Source organism: Episyrphus balteatus, chromosome 3, assembly GCF_945859705.1.
Source record: "Episyrphus balteatus chromosome 3, idEpiBalt1.1, whole genome shotgun sequence".
Lineage (NCBI taxonomy): Eukaryota > Metazoa > Arthropoda > Insecta > Diptera > Syrphidae > Episyrphus > Episyrphus balteatus.
In genome coordinates this window covers 119,720,820-119,739,937 of record NC_079136.1, presented here as the reverse complement: position 1 = coordinate 119,739,937, position 19,118 = coordinate 119,720,820, and the positions used below count along the sequence as shown (strand labels likewise).

The window sequence follows — 19,118 nt, the reverse complement described above, 5'->3', positions numbered from 1 at the left end:
GTTAGTCATTGTACATTGAAAATTCTAGACTAAGGACCGGTTTGTTCACACTTGATTATCTTTTAATCAAAGATTTTTCTATGGAACAATCCTTGATTAAAAGATAACCGACTGTGAACAGTTCGCAGCCCATGAACTAGTAATAGACATCTGCGCCTTTTGCCAATACTTTGTATGAGAAAATCCCCCCTAATACGTAAGTCGTTTGTATACTAAAATTACTTGCTCTGGGAGCTACAATTTGTCTTAAACTAGAAATTTATTTGGCAGTCCCCTTGGCTCTTCGCCCCTCCTTCCTATGACACGATAATTGCTTTACTTAAGCCTCAATTTTGGCGTCCAGAGCGAGTCGTTTTAGTACAAATGACTTACGTAATAGGGGTGAATGTATTCCCCTTTTCCCACTAACAACCCATACATGCCAGTCCAACTACTGGTTGGAGGCTACGAACTGGCTAGTTTATATATAAGTTTGTGATTTTTTTGGGTGATTTTAATTTAATTGTTTAATTGAGATTACAATTGTTTTTTTTATGAAAATCTAAAAAAAAATACGCTAAAAAAATAAAACATTTACGCCACAAACCATATTTTAACTTTCGTGTTTTTTAAATAATCACTTTCCATAGGACTTTTCACGTGAGAATAAGAAGGACTAATGAAGCTATCATATATGTACTTGTACATATTTGAAAAAGTTGAGGTGATTTTACTTGGGAAACCCATGGTTTTACAAAAAAAACCAGCGATTTACCAAAGCTATCCGTGTTTTACTGGCGAAAATACAGCAAAGATTCGGGTGAAAACCGTGACTTTTAAAGAGGAATCTCGTGATTTTAAGGGGGCAACCAAATCATTAATTTAACCGAACTAACCCTACCCTTGGTTTTAGTGGCCAACCCGTGCTTTAAACGACACGTTCCATGATTTATTTTTTTCCCGGCTACCGAAGATTTTTCCAAAGCAATACGAGATTAAAAGATGATTTTAGCAAAAAAAACACAATCGTACAGCAGCGACTCATTGTTAAAGTGTAGAGATTATGTAGTTTTTAAAAAGTAATTCGGGATGTTTTCGGAATGATCCGTTTATCGGGGAAACCAGTGATTTTAATGATGGGAAATTGTGATTTTACCCAAGATTTTCATGATGTTAAGAACAAACCTGTACACAGCTGTGGTTTAACCGAAGTGACTCCTGATTTTCGTGCAAACCATCATTTTAATGCGGAACTCAAACTCATTGAAATAAAATGCACGAAATAAACCACTTTTGTTAGTTTACTTAAAGATTTAAAGAGCTGGCTCTATATAAGGGCCAAAATACTATTTAGTGATTAAAAAGTTATCCCTTTTGAGAGTGAATTTAAAAAAAAATATGGACATTTTTATCAATATATTTTCATATATTTTAGTTGACACAGAATGGTTATACTTTAATCTATTATAAAATAACATTTGCACAGATATGTTTGGAATGATATTTCTATATTTATGACACAGTTTAAACACAAAGTGATCAAAACCAAACAACTGAGTTTTATCTGTAAAATCATATAATTAAGCTCTCTGGTATTCCTATTTGAAACTATAGGAAGAACGTAAGTCTCCTATGAAGTTAAATCACAGAAAAATTAATTTCAATTAAATATTCTTAATAGTTTATTACCAAAAATCAGCTTTAAAACTGTAAACACCACTGCGTTACCAAGATAAACCACAATGTTACCGTGATTTGTAAACAATTTGATCCAAATTTGGGTTTCAAACTTGTACAATGTACACTGAGGGAAAAAACGCATCGTAAAATGTAATATTTTCAACGTTGATTTAATGTTGAAAAAAACTAACATGAAACATCTTTAAATTAAAATTTAAACAACGTATAATCACCCTTATTTCCAACAGTGAGGTAGCACGTTGGTAAAGCATTGGCCTGGAGAACCAAGAGTTGCAGGTTCGATCCCCAGTGGCTGCCAATTTTTTCTATTTTTTTAATAAATTGATGCTTTTTTTCAAAGTTGAAACAACTTTAATTTAAAGATCTTCCCGACAAACAATTTTGGTTCTATAAAGCTTTACAGATGCAATTGTTGCTTCTGTAAAGCATTATAGAAGCAATATTGTTAGTAGGGTTTTATAACGGCAAACCACTTTAAACTAACGATGTTCTACTTTGATTTTAAAATTTTCTTCTTCAACGCAAAATCATTCCGAAAAATAGTTCAATCAACGTGGTTTTCGTTGATTTTAAGTTGATTTTTTCCTCATTGTAGTAAATAATGTTAATTTTATAACTCAATATAGGTATTTTTTCTACTAATTTTTATTTTTTCTCCAAGAAAAATTATAGGTATTAAAAAAAGGGACATTTTTTTAGGCACTAAATATATTTTGGTCCATAAATTAAAAAAAATTTGATGTTGGGGAAGAGCCGACATTTAGCGTAAAGTTTTATAAAATGAAAATTTTTTTTTTGTTATTTGACTTTTTTTGAGATTTCTTTGAGTATTACGTCTTCAAAGTTAAATCAAAATCGTACGAGCCGTTTTCGAGTAATTTGCTATAACGTGAAAAACTTGTATGAGAGGTACACCTTTAAAGCGAGATATAAATAAAAAAAAAAAAATGAAAGGGCAAGGGTGACAAAAACTGAAAAGCCTATACCATGAAAATTTGTAAATCCGCCTCTGGTGGCAAATGTAGACTAACTATGTAGTTCAGTCAGGTATAAAGAGAACCAAAACACTTCAAATTGTATGAAACCACAACATAAACAGCTTCATGATGAGCAATCTTATTCAACTCTAACTAGTACCTACCAATGCTCCTTTTAATCTTTAATTAGTATACTTTTCATTTATCCAGTTGAGCGGGAAAAAAACCCATTACTTACAAAATAACACATATTATTTCAAAACAAAACCACCAGATGTCTCATCCCCAAAAATAAACATAAAAAAAAAAAAAAAAAAACATACCCTCAATTACAACCAACAATGATTGTCATAAATCTTGACAAATAATTTGATACAAAAAATAAAAAACTTATTCAGCCTCACTTAATACTAACTGCAAGAAAGAGGAAAAACCCTTAAACAAACTATGTACTGTAGTTGTTCTTGTTTAGGGAACATTTATTTTTATGACTTAACCACACAAATCCAATTGAAAGTTAGAAAATATCTACAACATCTTATTCCTCTCCACCATTCAATCTATGCTAAGCTTTCAAATAGGAGAAGAAAAAAAAAAATATACAATTACAATCTCTCTAAGATCTACCACCACTTCCGACATTAATACTCTATGACAAGAAAAGGCGACCACGACCCCACGACGATAACGCCACCATAACAAAAGTGAGTGGTTGTAGAAGTAACTTTTTTTTCTACTCTCTCTCTCCTCTCTCATAAAATCTATAACAATGCAGTAATTTTTGTTAAATCTTAACTTCTATTTATATAAATCCTCAAACCCTCCTTGAAGAGTGTCCTCTTAAGGATTGACTCATAAAATGAACAATAACTTGGTTGTTTTTATTTGTAATTGAATCTCAAGGAGGGATTTTTAGCCATTTAGCGAACAATACAAAAAAAAAAAAATTAAAAGAACACACACAAAAAGATACCAACTTTAATCAAAATTAAACATAAAAATCTCATTTGTCATTTTTCTTTTGACACAAATGTATACCACACACACAAACAACGAAATTGATCATTTTATCTTTATACTATTTTTTTTTTTTTTTTATATTTAATTTTCTTATTTTGATTTATATTTATTTTTGTCTTTAACGTTTTCCCCGCGAATATAAATAAATTTACCCATATTTATTGTGTTTTTTTTATATATTTAATTTTTTTTTTTTTCTATATTTTTGTTTTTATTTTAGTTAGATTTGGTTTTTCGCATTTATTTTATTTTAATTTGGTTTTTTTTTTTTGTTATAAGAAAAAAAAAATAAATAATAAATAAAATAAATTAGTTTTCCACGCATGCAGATATTTATCGCGTTTATAATATGACATGTACCCAGCATAATATTTGGCGACACACATAAAAAAAATTATTTTTTTTTTTTTTTTATTATTTTTTATATATAAATATTTATTTATTAATTAATATGGTGCAGGCAACACAATTATTATTATTTTTTGTGAATAAATTTTTTTTTATTCATTTATTTGTTTATTTTTAATAATTTTTGTTTTGACAGTGGGGAGCACAAGAAAAAAAATAACAATCATTTTATTCCACCTTACTAACACAATTTTAAACTTATAAACAAACAAAAAATAAATAAATATATACGAGAAGAACGGTGTTATTTTGTTTATAAATTTTTAGAACTTTATAAATAAATTCAAAAAATAAAACAGAGAGTTTTTGCTTTTTTTTCACAAGCAAAGCAAGTTTTTTGTTTAATTAAGTTTAAGCGAATTTATTATTTAGTTAATTGATTTAAACAAAATCATATTTTTTTTATATATAAAAACAAAATTAAAGTTAAAATTGAAATTAAAAAATAAAAATTATATCTTTTGTGGCAAATGAGGGAACCTTCAGGCTTTTTGAATATTTAAATACCTCTTAGTCTTATGATGGTAAATTAGAAGAAAATATTGATTGACAAAACAGGTAAGTAATGTGGCGAATAAAATAATGATTTAATTAGGCGCAGCTAATTAAATTATATCTCCTTTAGGCTTCAAATGACAAACTTTATTCATTATCACAAAATATAGAACTTTAGGCTTAGCCCTGAAATAAAATTTCAAGTTTATGAAGAAGATATCTATTATAATGACTGGAATATAATTGTTTCACTACAATTTAATGAATAATTGAGATTCCAACAAAGGATTGTTTATTGATTTAGATAAATATGTCTTTATAGATGAAAAATACGGAAATTTAAGGAAAGTGTCTAAATATCCTGTGATAAAAATTTATTGTTTTCAAAATAATAATTTAAATGAGTTTCTTAGAAATTATAGAAGCAGATAAAGAATGTTTACGTTTTTCCTCTTTTTTTACTGAAAATTATAAGTACTCTAATAAAATTGAATAATTATTATCTAGGTACACTAAAGTTTTGACTTTCTATTTGTTATTAACTAACCTTGTTGGAATAGAAAGTCAAAGAAAATTCAAAGACAGGAAAAAAAAAATGTGATAGGTTGAATACCTACTCCTGAATTTTTCTCCAGTTGCTTGGTGCGTTTTAGGGGTCAAATCTCATAAATCGCTTATATTTTTAAAAGAGTTGAATTGTGACAGAAAATATATAAACATAAAAAAAAATAAAGATGTTGCAGTTCTTTGAATTTTTTCTCATTGACCCCAAAAGCATGCAGATTTTGTATGCATTTGTTCTTATTCTTATTCTCTTCACCATTTTGGAAGCAATGGAAAAAAAGTTGGAAGCTTTCAGTGACTTTTCGTCGAGAAATGGCGGATTTTTGACGCCAATAAAGCACCAAAGGCACCACTGTGCGGCGGCTACGAGAATGATAAAAAGTCAAAGCCTTCTTTACCGACAGATTTTTAAATATTCATCAAATTCATGATATTCACTGGTTGTGGTCTGGTTCATTTTTAATAATTTTATAATAATTTAACAAATAGACAAATTTCAAAACGCCAGCAAACCTTACCCAATTTAAGCAATTTTATTTTTTTTACTTAATATTTAGCTCATAAGCTGTTATATTAAAAAATAAGGCGTTAGGGTGGATATTTTTTTTTTGTTTCTTAAAATACAATTAAAAAATTCAAGATTTAAGGCCGAACTGGAGGCAGAAGATATGAACAGATTTTGATTATTTCTTAAACCCTTCTAAGTCTTCATCATTCGCAACTTTTCCGTGATATTAGGATTTGAAATTCAGATTAAAAGTTTCCCAACATGTACACCAACAATTTTCTTAATAGTATTTCAGTTAAGAAATCAACATACATAATTCTCGCAAACTTCTTCCTTGAATAAATATCAATTTAAAAAAAATGCATTTGAAATTAAAAAAAAAATATTTTTTTGCAAATAAAAAGATTTGCATTGAAAAAAATATATTTATTGCAACTGAAAAATATTTGCACTAAAAAAAAATTTTTTGATTGCAACTGAAAAATATTTGCATTGAAAATAAAATTTTTATTGCAAATAAAATAATTTTGGATAAAAAAAAAAAAAAATTATTGCAAATAAAAAATTTTCTGCATTGAAAAAAAAATTCAATGCAAAATGTGTGCATTAAATATTTTTTTAATACTCGTCGAATTTCTTACAATTTTGGCTATTTGACCATACATATACTTTTTCAACTATAATATTGAAGATAATATAAAGTCAAAAAGTCAAATTTGTATGAAATTCGACGAGTATTTAAAAAATATTTAATGCACACATTTTGCATTAAATTTTTTTTTTTTCAATGCAGAAAATTTTTTATTTGTAATAAAATTTTTTTTCAATGCAAAATCATTTTATTTGCAATAAAAATTTAATTTGAATTCAATTTTTTTTTTCATTTGCAATAAAAATTTTTTTTAAAGCAAAATAAATATTTTTTTCAATGGAAATATTTTTCAGTTGCAATACAATTTTTTTTAATAGAAATATTTTTCAGTTGCAATAAATATTTTTTTTTTTCAATGCAAATTTTTTTTGTTTGCAATAAATATTTTTTTAAAAATTTGTAATGGAGAGCAAATGCATTAAAAATAAAATGATTTTTTTACAACCCTGCATTTATAGAGCCACGAGCGTAACATGTCTCAAGATCTAGAATTTTTTTTTCCAAAAACCTTCAATTATGATTTTTGTTCATAGGTCTTTGAAGTATTGATTTTCTTTATCGAAGTTTAGGGGAGAGTGTAAGGACTTACAACATTCTTACAAAATAATAATAATAAATAAATAAGTCAGGACCATGATAATCCAAGCTAATGGTGGAGTACCACAAGGATCAAAACAAGGGCTTTTTCTGTTTTACCATTTTTACGGCTGTCTACTCTGGTACATCATTTCACGAAAAGTAAGACAGCAGATCAAACTCTTCAATTAAATGGTCACTGAACTATATCGGAACCGTTAGGACCAGGATGTTTTGGCAAGGCAGACGCTATACGGAGCAGCTGATTTCGACTCCAAGAAATAAGATTCATTAAATAGCATGCTTCCGAAGAAACTTTTTCAAATGTTATACGATTTGGCATTGAAATCCTTTTAGAAAAATGGCTCAGAATTGGAATATCATAATTTGTTAAAACTATTTTTTTTTTTTGCCACAAAATTTAAAAATTAAATAAAAAAAAAAGATAATTCAACGTAAATTAATTTTCCACTGTTATTTGTTTTTAGTTTAAATTTATTTTTGCCTTTAAAGTTATTTTTTTCTTTTGTTACAAAAAACAAAACAAAAAATTATCACACACAATAAAAATTATTTGGTTTCCAAAAGAATTTCGCAGAAGAATTTAAGCGACAAAATTTTATTAAAAAAAAAAAAAATTTATCATTATTTTTGAAAAAAATAACAAAAATACGTTAAAGAAAAAAATTAAGAAAAAAAAAAAACAATAATGTGTATAGTAAGTTTTTGTTATATATTTTTATATGATGTAGTAGAATAATATACGAGTATATATATTTTTCTTTTTATTAAAAAGACAACAAAAGGGTCGCTCTTTTTTTATTTCGGATTCGGGTACATGTCACTTACCAAATTTAACCACGCGTTCGTGGTAAGAATCTGATTCTTTTCGTCCTAAAAAAATACACAATATTTTAAAATTCATATACGTTTTCGATGTTGTATCATTTTTTTTTTTGTTTTTTGTTATTAATATTTATTCTTTATCATTTGTTATACTTTTCATTGCCTTTTTCCTATTTTGTAATTCTTTTCTCTTTTTTTTTCTTTCATTTTTTTTTTTTTTTTTTTTTGTTAAAAGTTATTAAATATTTTAATAAAATTTAAAATAAAAAAAAAATTATTATAAAATATAAATAAATTGAAAACACTAACTTACCACATCAATTATTTGCTGCAGTGTTAAACCGAATTTTACCTCAAGTGGTTCTGATTCATTTGCAACGGGTCGTTCTAGGGTATTATAGTTAGATAGTAGGTGATTTAGTAAGCGTTTTTCGTGTGGGCCTTGGCAGCTTTCTGTAAAGAAAAAAAAAAAATAAAAAGATTTTTAGTAAAAAAAAAAAAAAACATGTAACATCCCTGGCTTTTAAAAATGATTTTACTTCAATTTCAAAAACGTGACACACGTATAAATCTTTGGTTTCGAAGTAAAAAAAAACCTAGATTTGAAGTCCTTCAAGTGGTCACTCAACAGGACATTATTTGTATGTAAGTAAAGCCGCACTGTTTGGCTGAAGTAATCTTCTCTAAACTGCCACACAGTTTACCTAGCAACAGCATTCAAGAATCCCACAATTTTCGGTTAATGTCTTTTTCCATGGACTCAATCGTCATTTCCCACTTAAATGCCACCACCACCGCTGCCGTTTGTACATGTCCGTCAGTCTGTCAGTTGTGTCAGAATCAGCAATCTAACTCAAATAAAACGCTTCAACACGAACGAACAGAAAATTGTGTGCAGTAAATGGTTTGAATGGTTCAACATCCGTTTTAGGGAGGTGGACAGGCATAATAGTTCTTCATTTTCCTCTAGATCCTCCCTCCCGACCCTTGAAAAAAAAAAAAAAAATCGCAAAAAACCAATACCTCTCGTAGTTCGTGTAGAGAGGAACATAAATGGTTTTCGCTGGTTCTGTTCTTTTGTCTGCGTGTTTCCTCATTCAACGAGAGCCATTTACTTTCAAAACTATACAAGAGGAGTAAGCGCCACCATTCGGGACGGGTAGGTACTTAAAAACGAGCCATTTCCGTTAATGCGTGTTGAAATTGTATTTCCCACAGAGTTTTCTCTGTATACTACTCCATATGAACATACAGAGAGTTTTTGATGTAAAAAGGAAAAGCATTGCGTGCTAAAGTGCAAGATTCCATAAATGGGTCACGAATCAGAATAAATTTCAATTATGATTTCAAGAGTAGGTATGTATTTTTTTTATTTTTATTTCATTTGGTTTTGCGGATGAATTTTTGGGAGAATTTTTTTTATAGAATATTGTTCGTGTATGTATTTATGGGAGAAAGAGGATTTTTTTTATAAAAATAAATGTGTGGCAAAAGTTTTTTTTTATTTAGGGCTTTTAAAATTTGCAAACATATACATAAATTCATTTATAAAAAAGTTTTTCAAAGTCTTTTTTTTTTTTTTTTTGATAATTTGAAAAAGTACCTTTAATTTATAGTCGAAACCGAAAACTTTTAGTTTTATAACTTAAACTTTATTTTGAAAAAAAAAAAATGATTTATCTGTCATTAAGAATGTGTTTTTTTAAAGCTTACATTTTTGGCAAAATAAAAGCCAGAATCAGGATGTGTATTTAAATGAATACCATGTTTTTACTATTTTTTTATGAAATTCGAATTAAAGTCATTCGCACAGTACTGTTCCATCGACGAGGATTTTTTAATTTCACGTTTGGTTGTCAGCTCTTTTGTTTTAATTCAATTTTTATACTTTTATGAAAAAGGAGAATTTGTAGCGTCAATTAGTAATGTAAATCTCTACATAAATGATTACGAAATCACCAAGAATAACAAAAAAATCTTAAGAGGTTTTACGAAAAAAAAATTTGAGAAAAATGGAAAATCGGCAAAACGGATATAACATGGCTTCCATCGCTACGAGCCGATTTTTATTTATGATGTTGCTTTATTCCGAAAATCCGTGGACAAATTTTGTCACATGTTCTTGCAGTCAGAGTAAAAGGTCCTAAGGTTGTTAAAACGTTGTATTAAAATTTTTTTGTAAATGTAAAGAAGAATGCCCAAAAGTATATGAAGAAAAACCTAGCAAGTATTTTTTTAGAATTTTACTTTTTAAAAAATATCAGAGATAATTGAGGTTAAAGTAGGAGGTCTTTTTTCGAGAAATTATCGATTTTCATGGAAATGCACAAGGTTCTTTTAAAACTATTGCCTGTTTATAATGCATTGGGATACTCTTAATATGAAAACTAAAAGCCCCCTGCGCATTTCCATGAAAATCGATAATTTCTCGAAAAAAGACCTACACAAAAAAGACCTACAATTAAAGTACAAAATTTCAATTAAATTTATTTATTCAAAATCCTTAGATAACGGTGAAAAGATGTTCTTTTTCTAAACAAGTTATATCTTTTGATCTAAAGCACATACAAATTTGGTTTAACTTTAATACGCACGCTGATAATATTAGCTTTCATTTGATACATCACACAAAACACAATGTTAAATTGAAAAACTTCAAAAATACCTCAAAACACCTGTGGAGATCTGTTGCCGATGAATGACCAGCCACCAGTATTAGGAAGTACCGTAATCTCAGTTTGAAATTTCGACATGGTTGGATTTAAAAAATTCTTACTTTTTTTGTAGGCATCGTAGAAATATGATTGAAGTGTCATATAAAAGGTGAAATAATAAACTTTCAGATGATGTAGAATTTATTAAAGGTTATCTTTAAAAAAAAATGAATTTAATGGTGTTAGAAGAGAAAAATATATTGATTTTGTTGCTTCTTTGATGAAAACTGATTGGGTTCAAAAAATTCTAGCTCTTTTTTTAGATGTTGTAGGTATAGACATGGTCGATATAAATACATATTTTGAGCTGAAACAATAAGCTTCCAGATGATATTAAATGTATTATAAGTTGTGCTAAAAAAAAATGGATTTAAAGTTGATGGAATAAAAAAAAATAGATTTTTTCAATTTTTTTTTTTTTTTTTTTCAAGAAAACTGAAAAGAACAAATTTTACCATTTTAGTTATCAGGCAAGTACTTTCCTTTAATTTTAATCCTCCCTCTATATAGAAATAATAAATTGCGAACAAACAAAAAGGGCGAAGGGTATGGGTGTCAAAAATCTTGTTTTTTTACGATTTCTTTCAAAAATAAAATTCTATTAAAACAAAAATTAAATACAAAAGTTGTACATATTAAAAAGATCTTCCATTTCTATTCAAATCACTTTTTTATTTAACATCAAAAATACATATTTTATATGTTTTTTTATCTTTTTAATGTTCTATTTAATTTAATAATGTAAAAAAAAAAAAATACAAATCAAAAAAGTTACCAAACAAAATTTTGATTTTTTAAAAGTGTTTTAGATTAATACCTTTTGCCTAAGAGTAAAAAAAGGAATAGAAAAACTACATTTATTTTCGAAATGATAGTAATATTGATCAGTCAGATTTTGCAATAGAAACAAAATTATCCAGAATAGCTCTTTGATTCATTACAAATCCTTAACAAGCATTTTTATGTTTTTGAAATTGTAGTCCATGCTGAATTCTGTCAAAAACTGGATGTTTAAATTTTTCACTTCCCTCTTCTTTTCTAGACACAAGTGAGTCAACGACCACTAACAAATCCATGTTATCAATTTCAATTGAAAATACTAGCTTTCCAATTACAAGCTTTTCGCATAATTTGGTACAGCAGAAAGTTTGGATATTGACCTATATTTTTTAACCTGGTGTCTTAGACTACTATTCAAAATTGTATTAACAAACTTATAATATTATTTAATCGCCAATAAAAACACCCATTGATATAGTTTCATTAAATAAATAAATTTTACCGCATTTCAAAGCCATTTACCCTATCAAAAAATGTGGAATTTCATCGACTCCAAACTTTTTTAGTTGAATTGATTTGAGTTCATTTAGACCATAAAAAAACATCTTTGGATGAAAAGCATTTTAAAACAAAATTTTTAACTGGAGAAATCGATATCAAAAAAAATCTTCAGTAGGTATTCGAAATATCGCGTCTTTATTATTATAAGATTGAAAGTATTTTGCAAATAGATTGCAGGATGTATTGATGTTCTCTCAGGAAAAAATAAAATAAGTTGTATTTTTCTATATTTTGATAACACTTAAACGCCTTAGCCTTGAATTTGAACAAACACAAACAAAAACTTCTAAACTTCATTTTAATGTCCTAATTATGAGCTAATTCATTAAGTCGAAAACTCAACACGAGTACAATTATTTAGATTCTAGAAAAATTCAACAAATATAATTGTTTTCTTAGAAAATGTAAACAATTTATTTTATACTCTTTGTTTTTTTTAGCAGACTAATACCAATTAACTTTGAAGGTTTCTTTTGAACGTGTTTTATGTTTTTCTCATTATTTTAAAAATGTCAAAATAAATATAAATTTGTATTTAAAAAAAAATTTAAAAAAAAAGTTGGCAAATAATGGATAATTACAACACTAATAGGCTTAATTGTGTTCTTTATGATTTTGAGTCATAACAACTTTGATGACCTAGATTTTAAGCCCCAAAAAAAAAAGTGTTTCGCCAGAATCACTTATATATTTTGTATATTTACCAAAAAGCATCAAATTTTCCGCCTTGTATTTGAGAGAAAAAAAAAGGTAAAATTTAGATTACTTTTGGGAATCGTCGTCCTCGCACTACCAACTTCACCAGAAACAAAAAAAAAAAAAAAAAAAAAATACAACGTATGTCATCCTTTGCTAAATAAATACACACATCATCTTAGTTGGCACACTCGGTTCTTGTATAAACCTTTTGGCCCCGAATGCCCTTGCCGTTGTTTAATTTGCACTAAAAACGGGCCAAAAGTAAACATTAGGTCTCGAAGAGCTTTCCCTCAAATCTAGTCACGCCTCCCAAGGGGCATATGGCTATAGCTAGGCTCTGTCATGGTAACTGTGTTAAATTGCATGCCACTCTTCTTATTTTTTTTTTTCGTACGCAGATAGACTTACTATCTATATAAAAATTAAGCTGCTGCTGTCCTCAAGTAAAGAAGAGAAATGAAATGAAAAAAAAAAAAAAATTAAAATGGAAACGAAAACGAGCAAAGAATTCCCCTTGATACTAAAACCAGATGTGTTTGCCATCCACTTAGCTGTGTGAGCCGGAGAACTCTGTTTTTTAATCATATGCAAACAGGCGCGTAATTGCACTATGCCAACACAAATTATAATCCAAATATAATAAAAGCTCTGCAAGGATATTTGTCTTTTTACTCCTGTGTAGATTTTCATTTTCACAAAAAAAAAAAAAAAACAGCAATGTTCTAAACTACTTTTGCCTGGTGCCAATCTATCTCTGTCTCTTTCTAAACTTGTAGCACATTTTCAAGGTGATACTATGTTTAATTTTAAGAAGGAAAATGTTATTTCAACATTCTGTTCTAATGCACATTTATTTTATCATCATTCACATCTCCTCTTGAATGGGCCTTATATATAGATAAATCCCAATGGATTGTCATTTAATAAGAAGACAACTTTGAAATGTTGCAAGAAGTTTAAACTACCTCTATAATGGAATATGGTGGCAGAGATAGCGAATGGCAATGGAGAATAAATAACTTCTACCAAGATGGTGTTTCAAAAGTTCTAAGAAAATTTATATAGTACCTTAGATCATTCACAGAGGAATCAGACCAATATATATACATTTTCTTCGCACTTAAAGTGAAATGAATGTTTCCTTAGAGGAAAATTTTGAAGGTCTCATGTCAATTGAAATGCAAATTTTCAAAAGGGAATATAATGGAGCTTAGGTTAAAAGGTTTAGAATTTGTCTATTAAGAGAGTATTGAGAGTAAGGTTAAGGTATAAATTGAATTTAGAGTGGGCTTTTTTTTAATTTAAAAATCAAATTGAATCTATAGGCAGGTAAAGATTAGAATCGAATATTAAACGAAAATTTAAAATCACATAATTAGAAATGGAAAGGACCTCAATTTAAAATTGATGTAACTTATTTCATATTTATATCTTCGAAAACTGGAAAAAAAAAATATTTTTTTACTTATATCCACAGAAATTGAAATAATTTCAAAAAGGTTAAAACTTAACGAATAAAATATATAACTAGGTCGCACGAATTTGCTTGTTAAAAGTTTCTTGGAATATTAAAGAATTTTTTTTGAAAATTGTTATAGCTGTTTTTTTTTTTTTAAATACGTACATAATTTTTTCTATATAAAAATTTCGAAAAAAAAAAAAAAAATGGGAGACATACTCTAGCTGCAAAAAAAGTCTCATTCGGATGAAATTCCCACAAAATTTTAGTTAAAAAAAAAACTGCAGGGGAAAATGGGGTTAAAAGGACAAAATCCCCAAGAAAAAATCTTTTTTAACATCTCCCGAGAATCTTTTTTCTTAACGGACAAAATAAATTCTAATTAAAATATATTTCGATTATCTTATTAAACTATTTTACTTAGAAATTGTATTAAAATTGTAGAATAATGTAATGCATGTTTTGAAAATTCTTATTGTTACACAAGTTTACAAAAAAAAAAAATAAAAAATTTGCACACCAAATGCCACTACATATAAAACTCTAAAATCTTAGAAGAAACACTAGAACAACTTCTGCGTCACTTTAGATTTTTAAGTGCAATGTATCAAAAATTGGATAAAATATGGACTTTCTGTTTTTGGTCTTTTTGAGCCATTTTTCTTCAACACATTTTAAAGTGATTTCCGAGAACCTGAATTCCTCGGAATATTCTACATCAATTTCATACTTGATTCTCTATCAAATATTGTGACCGAAAAAAGTTCTAGCAACATGAAAAAGTATAAACCAAATTCGCACCCGTGTGCCTATCACGTCACAAAAATGAGGTGTGCCTACAGAGAGTTAATAAACACATTTTTGTACTTGACAAATTTAACATTCAGTCAACATTCAGCGCTAGTTGTGTATCAAGCATTCAAATCGCGTGAGCGTTTGAATGCCATTAAAAACTAAATTATTATATACCTAACAACACATAAAAACAAAGTTTCAATGAAATTTATTCATAGATTTTCAAAAAAGAAAATTTGAAAACTTTTTTAAAAATAAAAAATTATTTCTATTTTTTAAATTTTCTTAATTTTAACATTTAGCTTACAACAAGGTTTTGTACACAATTTTTCGTTGGAATCGGTTAACTCTTTTATGAGAAAGTAAGAAATTAAGACAGCGATCCTATAGCAAATATCGTTTATACTGGTCAAAAGCATGACTTTAGCTGTTTCATAACATGTATTTTTTTTTTTAACAAAATCGTTGAAACCATTTTGGATAAGAACATCATTTTCTATTTTGGTCATATGGCAGGTACCGTTAATTTTGGTCGGAAAAATAAAATTTCAATTTCCCTTCTAGGGAATTACCAGTGGTTTAGGCTGTAGCTCGAGATAGAGACAGACACCAGACAGAATTGCGGGACCCAGTTTTTTTGGCATTCTCTATCATAGTAATGTTATGTCTGATTTTTATCTCGAGTTTGATTTTTTTTGCGAATCCTTAACTTGTCCTATAGAATAGTACCTATGCGTATGTATGTATGTGTGTATGTAATTTTATTTATTTATTTTTTTTTTTTTTTGTTTAAACAATTTGGGGAAATTTACGTTTTTTTTTCTCATAACTAACATACTTAAATGCATTAGAAAATGAGCAATTTTGATGTTTTTTTCAGAAATGATTATTCAAAAATAGGGCGAAAAATGAAAAATCCGCTTCGATAATGTTCTAATTTTATTTATTACCTGTGAATTGACATAAATATAACATGTGTTTTCCACTTCAATTTCTCAGAAAATATGTTAGAAAAAAGTGGTTATTAGGAAAAAAAATTTAAAAAGTGGCTAGATAATGTTCTAGCTAAAATTTCAAGCTTACATAAAAAAAAATAAATTTTTGCAATAGATGTTTAATGGACCTCACAAACTGAGCAGAAATGTACACAATTTCTATTTTTTTTTTTTACCTACTAGTGACCAAAGAGTTGTAGGATCAATTTCCAGTGACTGACAATTTTTTCTTATATATTTTTTTTTTTGTCTTTAGCTTGGTGGTTTTTTTTCAAACAACATGTTTATGATCAAAAATAACGTCGTTCTACTTTGATTTGAAAACAATCGTCTTTAATGCAAATTCATTCCGAAAAATAGCTAAATCAAAGTGGTTTTCGCTGATTTTATATAGTTTCTTCCCCTAATCAGTGGTTATGATGTATGTATTTAGCCAGTTTTTTTGCATGCGAGCATGCATAAGTCTGACACCAGGTGGTGTCAAGAGACGCTTCTAACAATACCTTATTTTATTAGGGAACATTTGTACTCAAATAAATTATAACCGGTATTTTCTAGTAATCATAAACTTTGTGCAGAATTACTTAAACAATTTAACCTTCCAAAATAATTGTTTACTTTGTTATTTATAATAGCTAAAAATAAGAAGGGAAAAAAAAACAAAAAAAAAATAAAAGGAAAACCATGTAATAAAATTGAAGAATACAAAAGTTTATTAAAAATGCATTTTCTTATCATCATCTGCGTCATCATTATCAAGCTAAACAATTCCATTAAAAAGTGTTAAACATAAAAATGCTGCATCACGCTCTCACTATATACAAGATTTAGCGTACGTTAAAACGAAAAAAAAAAATATCTTAAGGACTCAATGTGTCAAAAAAAAAGCTCAACAAAAACAAAAAATTGCTCTCTAAATGCCTCCATCCATTAAAATGTTTAGTGGCTCTTTATTATGCAAAAAAAAAATATATAACAAAAAATATGTAGGTCATATGTCTGAACCAGAACCAAAACCACACCAGCAAACGACAAGAAGAGAACGCGAAGCGAGTAAAGATGTGATGTGAAGAATAGAGTAAGCTGTTTCATAATAATAACAAACATTCTTACAATCTTCTGCTTTGTCTGTATGCAATGCACAGCACATACAAAATTATATAGAAAAGTGGTACAATGTTTTTTCTTTCTTTTTTTTTTTTTTTTTTTGTATACAAAAAATTATTATTATATAGTTATCTTTTCCTCGCGCGCTACAAACAATATAATATCCCGCCCGACACCGTTTGAATGTTTTTTTTTTTTTTTTTGTTTGTTTGTGGTAGAAAAAAATAAAAATAATAATGAAAAGCAGAAGATGAAACATAATCGGAAATAATTGCGGAAGTTGCCACAAAAGATGTCACAAGAAATTAAACTTGAAAGCGTGCAAGCACTTTAGCTGCCAACAGATTGTCACTATGAGAGCATTTTTATGAATATTCTTTTACATACATATATAAAAAAGTTACACACACAAACACATGAAAACTATACACTCTTTTTTACCATTCCAACTCTATACCAACTTATGGTGTTGGTAGGATCACGAATGTGGAAACGGAAATGGAAGAGGTGTTAAAACTTATATGCTCAAACAAAACGATGAGTTGTCGGCCTCGTCATATACCTACTCGTGTCGTGTCGGTGAAGAGGAGTCAAGTCAACCCGCCTGCTGCCAGAAAAGAACACACACTTTTTTCTGATTTATTTCTATCCAATTCCAACTCCAACACACATACACACATCATTCGCACTATGGCGCAAAAAAGCTTCGCAACTGAGAAAATGTGGTAACATAATTGTTATCAAAATTGGTGACTAAGTAAAAAAGCATCAATTCAGGAAATACTATTAATTTCCAAAAACAGTATAAGATACTTTAAATTTGAGTGAATAGTAGTGATGGGAACTATCGAATAAAAACTATCAAACTATCGATAGTTGTAAAATATTCAATTATTCGATAGTTTAAAATCATTCATTCGAATAGTTTTTTCGTTCGATAGTTTTTTATTCGATAGTTTTTTCTTTTGAATAGTTTTTTTTTATTCGATAGTTTTTTCATTCGAATAGTTTTTTCAAACGATAGTTTTTTTCATTTGAATAGTTTTTTTTATTCGATAGTTTTTTCATTCGAATAGTTTTTTCAAACGATAGTTTTTTCATTTGAAATTTTTTATATTCAGTTACTGTTTTCTTTCAGTCTATTAGATTGTTTTTTTTTATTCAGTCATAATTTTATTTCTCTACTATTTTCTTTTTCTCTTGATTTCACAATTTAATAATTGTAAATGATTTTATATGCATTTGAAGGAAGGGCTGAAGGAAGATGAATGATACACATATTGTGTGATCTTCTAAATGATATCTTGAAAGTTTTTCAGGACTGAATTTATGTGTTTTATGTTGGAGTGCCCATATTTTGAAAGAATAGAAGTTATCTGTCGGTCAGTGCGGAGTCATAAAAAAGTGACAAGAGAGAAAAAAATAACTCTTTTACCTGGAAAGCGGAACATGTTCATTGTTCAGCCAGTGTATAGTTTATGATCCTAATTAGTGGAAAAACCCATCTTTTCAATCACTTGACGAGACATGGCGCCGGAAAAAGCAAAACATTCGCGCACGCACAAACAGCAGGTATCTGTGTCAACAAGTGGATTTTGTAAAGGGTTGTTAATGGGTTAGACAAAAATATGATGCAACTGTGTGGTTGGTTTGGATTATTGTAGGTATATACTTTTGATATTTGCAATTTTGCATGTGGACGAGCAAAAATAGAAAGTGTAAGAAAAGGAAGCAAATCCTTTCCGGTGGTCATTTCTCGACTATTTTTTTTTTCCTTTTTTTTACGATATTTATATTACCTATGTACTTCAATGTATGATGGATGCTTCTTTAAGATGAAATCGGATGAAAAGTGAAAAACTTGATAAAATATTATTTTTAAATAGCAATTTTGATATCTAAAAGTTTTTTTTTATTCGATACATTAATTGATATTCATTTAAATTAATATGTTTTTTTTTTATTAATTTTTCTTTGTTAGTTTTTATAGTTCCAAAGTTTATAAAAATTTCTTGTTCTTTTTTACTATTTAATATTTTTGTTATTTTTCCTTAAATATATATATGCAGTTCTTATGTATTAAAATGAAAATTTTGTGTTCTTTTGGTTTTACGAGACATGATAATATATTGTTTCTTTTTGTGCGCAAATGTTTTGCCTCAGTGTGGGTTTTCCACTGTTTTCGTTTTAATTTAAATCATATCATATTATAGCAAAAAATTGGGCTATCTTTTCGCAACATAGAAAAAATTTAGCAACAACCATCTTCCTTTCTGATTCAG

At 28.0% G+C, this 19,118-nt stretch overlaps 1 protein-coding gene across 8 annotated transcripts in view; it reads right to left on the bottom strand.

Annotated features, from left to right (window-relative positions):
• Window positions 1-19,118, bottom strand: part of LOC129916343 (neuronal acetylcholine receptor subunit alpha-7) — a 235,269-nt gene that overhangs the window by 88,665 nt on the left and 127,486 nt on the right. For 5 of the 8 annotated variants that reach the window (XM_055996208.1, XM_055996210.1, XM_055996211.1 and 2 more), the window contains one exon: window positions 8,040-8,179. In XM_055996208.1, the coding sequence (XP_055852183.1) occupies window positions 8,040-8,179 (140 nt within the window). Of the gene's footprint in view, window positions 1-7,729; window positions 7,775-8,039; window positions 8,180-19,118 lie in introns of all 8 variants that reach the window. The other 3 variants (XM_055996207.1, XM_055996213.1, XM_055996214.1) reach the window with 1 other exon arrangement.